At 35.5% G+C, this 8,140-nt stretch overlaps 1 protein-coding gene across 1 annotated transcript; it reads right to left on the bottom strand.

Annotated features, from left to right (window-relative positions):
• Window positions 1-1,426: 1,426 nt before the first annotated feature.
• LOC118913664 (thioredoxin-like) lies at window positions 1,427-1,877 on the bottom strand. Its single transcript, XM_036887784.2, has one exon. The coding sequence runs from the start codon at window positions 1,810-1,812 to the stop codon at window positions 1,495-1,497; it is 318 nt and encodes a 105-aa protein (XP_036743679.2). The 5' UTR covers window positions 1,813-1,877; the 3' UTR covers window positions 1,427-1,494.
• Between the last annotated feature and the right edge of the window lie 6,263 nt (window positions 1,878-8,140).

Below are 8,140 nucleotides of genomic sequence, written 5' to 3'. Positions count from 1 at the left end.
AATGTTGAACCACTGTGTTGTGTATTTGAAACCATCATAAGATTGTATACCAATTATACTTAAAATTGTAGCACTTTCCATGGTGTACATGGTTTTATATAAACAGATATCACTCTGTTCTTTATGGGCAACTCATGTCACATATTAAATTGGTGGTTCATGGTCAAGTGTTCAGTCTTTGCTTTTAATGGCCCAGGAGAAACCCTGAAGCTACTTCTAAATGAAAATAGTTATTTATAATAGATGGCTGAACATTATTAAAAAGTCTTCAGATTCATTGCTATGATTCACCTGTAGGAGCATCTAATGACTTCTTCATAGTCAGCTACATACACTTCAAGCATCATTGGATCTTTGGTTCATGCGGTCCAAGTTACTGATAAAATTGCATAGCAGTCTGGATATATTACATATTCTTCTCTTGTTCAGGCTCCCATTCAAAACTGGCAGGTTTTGGAGTTAGTAAGCGGATCAGAGTGAATAGCCAAATGAGGTATATGCCACCTTCAAAATCGAAACAAGCCTACTAGACATTTTTCTTCTTTGCTTATGGTAGTAAGGACATAATCCTCCACTTTGGAAGAATATCTCAACTTGACCCATGTCACCAAACCCTTAATATATCATCAAGGTGACAGGTCCTTGAAATTTTGTGGAATTTGTTTTATTCCAATTTGCATGCATCTTAAAAGTTTGTCAAAAGCATCTGCTACTTTCTAATGTCTACCAATTATTGTATCATCATCAATGTAATAATCCAATATGCTACCCTGTGGAATAGAGAGGAAATATTCCTAAAAAGTAAATCAGGACAAAGGACTGAGGAATTGTAGAGGTCCTCAGGTAAGACAGCGAAGGTATATTGTTGCTTGAAAGTAAACCATTTCTGATGATCTTTATGAAGAAGTATAGAATAGAATAAAGCACTCAGTGCATGAGAGATTATCAGCTTGGTACTGCTGACATGATGACATTTTCAGTCAGATAATTCTTTGTCGTGAGGCTGTTCTGGGCATCTCAGGATTTTAGCAGCATCTCTAGCCTACACAGTAGCACCCTTTGTTAATTGTGACACCAAAAATTATCTCCAGACATTGCTCAGCTTTACCCAGTTTCTCCTTTTGGATATACCTTACAAAAAAGCTATAGTACATTTGTCTAAATGAAGACATTAACACTAATTAAATATTATCAACTAAACTGCAGACTTTATTCAGATTTCACCAGTTCACTACTCTTGTGCTTTTTCTGCTCTAGGATTCAATTCAGGATGCCATGTTGCACTCAGTTGTCATGTATTAGTCTTCTCCAATACATGAACATTTCTTGGTCTTTTTAATCATGATTTACATTTTTTTTTATAGGGTAGACTTAATATTTTATTGTCACTTACAATCAGATGGCAGTGGGTATATAGTCTCCATATTTGATATTCCCGTAAATAAAAAAATTACCAGTTTTAAACAGCCGGTGGCTAGTTTTCAGAAAATATGATTAGATTAATTCATTAATGGTAGCTTCAAGTTTTTCCTTATTAGCTCCAGAAAATTCACCGAACTTTTGTCCCTTTTTAAAAAATTGGAAGGTTCGCATGCATTTGACTTCACACTCTGAAGCAACATCCTGACAGTCATCCACATCTGCTTCAAGGAACACCACGTTGGAATACTTTTCAGAGAGGGAATGGAAGAAAGGCTTGATCATTTTGCAAGGCCCACACCACGTGACTGAGAAGTCTACTACTGCAAGTTTATCTCCTGCACAGTTTAAGGCTTTCTGAAAAGCAAACTTGCTGTCGATCTGCTTCACCATTCTGGCTGCTGGGGTCTGACAGGCGACAGTACGACATGCCAAGAGAGGATGCAAAACGCAGAACAGAGCTGATTTACATTTTTGAAGAAAAATGGGCATATATTTTGCAGAATGGTCCTTGACTTGATTGTCTCCTCCTGATTAGATGGAGGTTGTGAAATTTGGGAAAAACACCCAAAAGGTGAAGTGCCCTTTACATTGCATCATGTCAGGAGGGATATGAAATCAACAAAACTTACTACTGTTTGTGTTAATCTTGATTAAGTGTCTAAGTGGTGTCTTTCACATTTTTAGTTACTCCCTTTCTGTACTATATTCTTCAGAAGTGAGTCCCTCAGAGAAGGCAATTTAAGTCTAGAGACAGGATCAACACATTGTGAACTTGTGTTAAAAACCATTATGGTAATTAACAAAAATTTGGACAGAGAAACTTTGAGGCAGCAAATATTCTTTTTTATCAGCCTTTATGAATTTTCTCCACTAATTTTAACACTCATCAATGTATTTTGCCAGTAGCCATTTTTCCTGTGGTATTTTAATGGTAATTTTCTAACTCCCTCAATTCCTTCTATATTTACTTAAATTTATTTTGTAAGGGATATTTGTTCCTTCTGTCTACTTATATACTCAATCATCTGTATCAATAAGGATTCACAGATATATTCTTTGCGTTATAATCAATACTGTAATTATTTATTTCATTGCACAAATTGTCCCAGCTTTGGTCATTTGGAGCTATTCCTGGTTACTCCAGTGTTTCTGACATACTCCCTTCCTCTTGGTGAACATGTGTTGTTGGTGGCAGGGGTTGGGGGATATCTTTTCTTTATTTTCTGAAACTGCAAAGTGATCCAAGTTCACTTTCTCTTTTCTGTCCATTGGCTCTAAAATCATACATTTTTCAAGGATCCCTGGTTTATATTATTAGAAAATAGCATTTAGAAAACAAGATCTGGGTGCATGGATATGCTCATTGTTACTGCATTGTTCTTTCCTATAAACCCTCTCAGTGGACAGAACCAGGAAATACACATATGCGCATTAGCTTGTATGAACTCATACATCTATATCTATTTTTGTGTGTCTTTGTCTTTTTATTTATTATAATAAATGTAAGTTCATACTGGTATAATTCAAGGATTTTTAACCTTCTCCTCCACACATGCCACGTATCTCAACTTCTTACTGTGACAACAGAAACACAGCTCCCATTACCTACCACTTATTTAAGAATTTATTTGACCCTAGAGGTATATAAAATAGTTTCAAAATTGTTAACCCATACTTCTGTGAGAAATAAGCTTACCAAATAGAATTCCTGTTTATGTAGTGTTCCTTTTGTCTCTCAGTCTTAGAGTATCCCGTCAAAACGCTGCTGACCCTGGGTCAGAGGCTTTTGTCCCAGCCCCCTTAATACAGTCATATTCATTCGTCAAAATCTCCATCCCATCCAGGGATCCCCCAACATTCCAGCTGATTATTATGTAATTTCCATACAGTAAAGTTTGATTTTCTTGTCATATAATTCTGTGGGTTTGAACAAAGTCATGCATTCATCACCAACAGTACCATACAGAGTAGATTTATCACATTTAAAAATTGCTTATGCCTCATTTGTAATCAAACTCTACTCCAACTCCGAAGAGACACAGATCTTTTCTCCATCCCTGCAGTTTGTATTTTCCAGAATGTCATTAAACGGGATCATACAACATGTAGCCTTTCATGTATGCCTTCTAGCACTTAGCAAAATGTAGTTAATATTAATCCATATTATTATATGAATCACTAGTTTACTTCTTTTTATTGTTGACTAGCATTCATTGCATGGATTTACCACTGTTTGTATACCTGTCTGTGGATGCATCCTTGATTTTTTTGGTAATTATAAATAAAGGTGTTATAAACACTCATGTACAGGATTATGTGAACATCTATTTTTATATGTTTTTAATTTACTTGGTAAATACTGAGTTATGGAATTGCTAGGCTGTATTTGTGACTTTATAAAAACCTGTGCTAGCTGTCTCATTTTATATTCTCTCACAGAATTAATGAAACTTTATTTTGCTCTTCATCTTCCATAGAATTTGGTATTGTCCACTTATTTGCTATTGTTTTTGCTTTTTTTAAGTCATTCTGGTATATATGAAGTCTTATCTCACTGTGGTTTTAATTTGCACTTTATAATGCCTAATTACATTGCATATCTTTTCACATTCTCACTTGACTCAGATACTGTCTTTGATGACGTGCTTGTCCATATCTTTTGCCCATGTTTGACTCTGTTCTTTATTTTCTTATTTTTATGTTTGAAGTGTTGTTTTATTATATTCTGGATATGTGCTCTTCATCTGATGTGTAATTTTTAAATGTTTTCTACCATTCTGTGCTTTGATTTTCTTAATAGTGTCCTCCACACATAGCAAACTTTTGTTTTTTTAAATGAAGTCCAATTTATCAATGTTTTTCATGAATCATGTTTTGGTGTCATATTTAAAAACTCATCACTAAACATCATCCAGATTTTCTATTTTTTCTTACAGTGCTTATAGTTTAATAAGTAGGTCTTTGACCATTGTAATTAATTTTTTAATAAGATATGAGGTGTCTGTCAAGGCCGCGGTGTACGGAACATGAGCCCAGGCAGAGGCAAGTGGTTTCTTTGGGTTGAGAAGACAGAGGGAGGCCTGGGGGGCCAAGGAAGCGAGGTCTCCCAGGGAAGAAGGAGAGGGATTTGAGCATTAACACACTGAGCAAACTCCGGAGACCTTTTGAAGTTCCTGCCTGGATTTCTTGTTGATTACTGATATGCACATATGTGTGGGAAACCTGCCTGAGCCTGGGGGGACGATCACTTGGAAGGAGCAAACGGAACAGCTCCCAGGGCTTATCTAGTGTCAGCTATCGTTCACGTTCCAAGCAGTCACAGCAGAGGACACTGAAACAGCATCAGGTAGAATACTCAGAAGCTTATTGTATTGCTTCAGTAGTGGGAAAAATTTAGGTGTTATGTTCATATCTAACAAAATTTTAAAAGCAAGCCCTGAAATGATCAAACTGTTTCCAGGTAGCTCAACACTTTCCCAGAACAAATGTCAAGCAGCCTTAAAGGTGTATCCAGTATCGAGCAAGGTAAAATCACAGGATCTGGCATTTTATTAAAAAATGGCAAGGCATGCAAAGAACCAGAAAATATTATCAATATTGAGGAGAATAATCATTCAATTGAAACTGACTCAGAACTAAAACATGAATGAACTTCAAAAACATTAGAAGGCTTGATATTTCTATTAATTAATCACATTGCCCACTTTAAATATCTAACAATTTATTTGTCAATATAGCTACAATAAAGCTGGAAAAAAACATAAGAAAGCACACTTTATGATTTCAATTATATAATATTTAAAAAGAACTCTAGTAAACTATATGTTTATAAGCATAGCTAGTTGATAAAGTTATCAGGAAAAGTAAGAAAGTGATGGCTATCTATTTAGGGGAGGAAAAAAAGGAGAATGGGACCGAGTTGTAGGAAGGTTTCTGGTACTGGCCATGTCTGTCTTATATATTAACCTTGCCTGTCGTACAGTTACATTTTGTTTGGCGCACTATTAAAATGTGTATTGTATTTCACAATAATAAAGCTATAAAACTTAGACTGTTACTTAATCAAGTAAAATTGAAAATATAAAAAAAATTGGCAATGCAAATTATTGGGAGCGTGTGGCAATGTAGTCATTCTAATTCCTTGCTGACAAATGAAAATAGCAATTTGGAATATATAACAATGAGGTTTTTAAAAAGTAAGCATTATTGCACACCTGTTAGAATAGCCATTTTTTCAGAACACTGAGAACACCAGATGGGGGTGTGGAGCAAGAGGAACCCTCATTCATTGTTGGTGGGAATGAAAATAAAATGACACAGCCACTTAGGAGAATAGTTGGACAGTTCCTTACAAAACTAAACAGACTCTTAACATGTGATCTAGCAGTGAGACTCCTTGGTATTTACTTAAGGGAGCTAAAAATGTGTGTCCACGCGCTCATGAATGTTTATCATGGCTTTACTTATAATTGCCCAAACGTGGAAGGAACAAAGATGTTATTCAGTAGGTAAATGGATACATAAAATGTAGTATATCCGGACAATAGAATATATTCAATATCAAAAAGATATCAGCTGTCAAACCATGAGAAGATCTGGAGGAAACTTAAACCAAACTACTAAGTGAAAGAAACCAATATTAAAAAGATTACATACTGTATGATTTCAACTGTATGACAGTCTGTAAAAAATAAAACTAAGGAGACAGTAAAAAGGTCAGTGGTTGCGAGGGATGCTGGGGAAGGAAGGATGAATAAGTGGAATACAGAAGATTTTTAGGGCAGGAAATTAATTTTTGATATTGTAATGGTGGATACACATCATGATACATTTGTCCAGACCCACAGAACTACACAGTAATGTAAACTATGGGCTTTGGACAATAATGACGAATCAGTGTAAGTTCATCAGTTGTAATAAATGTATCTCTCTGTGGGGGATGTTGATAATGGGAGATGCTATGCATCTGCAGGGGTTGGGGGACATATAGGAAATCTTTGTACTATCCTCTCAGTTTTGCTTTAGAGAACCAAAATTCTCTAAAGTCTCTTTTTCAAGTAAAAAATAAAGAAAGGTTTTGGTAAACTGCTTTTGTCAGAAAGAATGAGAGTAATATTTATATTATGTAAAGACTGATTACGTATCTCCTTTGTAGACTTTTCTCATTTAGTCATTTCTTTTGTATACTCTTTTTGTAACTTTAGATAAAAGTTTACTTTCAGAAAGTAATTGCATATTTCATTGCAAAAGTTTAGATCACATAAATAATATTTGTAGATTTTTGTTGAAAACACAGTTTTGTTTTCATTTTTGGAAAGTTAGGTACTGTAAGAACACAAATACTTTATTTTTGGTAGCCTAGACCCCGGGTCCCAGGTATTTTCTTGTTGGCAAATGAAATGCTGCTTTGGTTTCCTGTCTTATGTCAATTAGGTGAGTTTGTTTTGGATTTATTATGAATGTATATCTTTCATGAAAACTTGCTAAATATTTGATTAAAATATGGTTTTTATCCATTTGCCAAGAACTTTTAAAAGTCAACTTTTACCTTATTTACAGGCTAAAAATTTACTTGTTATATTTTATAGATAAGAGGACAGGTAGATTTTTAAGTCAGATACCAAACATTCTATTACACATTACACATGCCCAGTGAGCCCCATGACAATCTTATTTGCTTTGGTTCCCCTCTCCCCTGAAGGGATGACAGAGTGGGGTTCAAGAGGGTGATACACTAATGAGTTTGCATCTTAGCTGAGGAACCCGGATCTTTTATAGTTCACAGTAAACCTAACTACCCTGTGCGCCAGATAGAAATACTGCCCTTGTTATGCTGGACAATATATGAACCTTCTGTTTGCTTTAGAGAGAGACACTAGCTCTATTTTATAAGGCCATCTGTTATGAACCATCCTTGAAAGGGGTCTGGAGCAAGGGTAACCAGTGCTTCTCCTTGTAAGATATATAGAAATATGAGAAACCCATGATGAATCATCTAGCAACAATATTCATGAATAATTTCTATATTTTCTTGGATGATGTTGATCTTCCCCCTGAGCACATCTCTGTCAGCCACTCAGGTAATTTTTAATCTGTCTGGGACCAAATTTGTTCAATTTTTCTAATAGAGCATTTAATTAAGGTTACTATAAACAAGACTCCATATAGCAGAAATGGGCCTACCTGTAATAAGACCTCAGCTAAACCCTCTAAGGTCTGGACCCAACCAACTAATCATCAAGCCTTTTTCTTTGAAGTTCTGTATGCATTTTTCATTTGGCCTGAGGCATTATTCAAGGTACAGCAGATTATATTGGTGATTGCCCAGCCTCTATCTGGAAGAAGTGAGGAGGAAGTCTAAAATGATTTCCTCGTAACAGCCCCAGCCAGGCAGTTAAGACTGATCTAAATGCCTTCGTGGGCCAAGGTAATGTCACTGATCCCTACAAGTTAGGGAAAAATTTTATAATGCCTATTCTCCTATTGCATGGGAGATCCATTATTAAAGATAATTGCCCAGAGGTGAACATAAACAAAGAAACAGCATATGCTAAAGTGTCTACATGGATTACTATGGTCATATATGGTCAGTTAATTAGTAAACAGAGATTTCCTTAAAACTATGCCTTGAAACTATGTCTTTTTTTTGCTAAGGACCTGTGTGTGTGTGTGTTTGTGTGTGTGTGTGTGTGTGTGTGTGTGTTGGGCATAATAAGCC

The sequence above is a fragment of the Manis pentadactyla genome, chromosome 1 (assembly GCF_030020395.1).
Source record: "Manis pentadactyla isolate mManPen7 chromosome 1, mManPen7.hap1, whole genome shotgun sequence".
NCBI classification, from domain to species: Eukaryota; Metazoa; Chordata; class Mammalia; order Pholidota; family Manidae; genus Manis; species Manis pentadactyla.
Note: the sequence above shows the minus strand (reverse complement) of the source record. Positions and strands in the feature narration are given on the sequence as shown.

Excerpts from the sequence above, each read along its gene's own strand:
- LOC118913664 (XM_036887784.2), bottom strand. The coding sequence starts at position 1,812 with ATGGTGAAGCAGATCGACAGCAAGTTTGCTTTTCAGAAAGCCTTAAAC.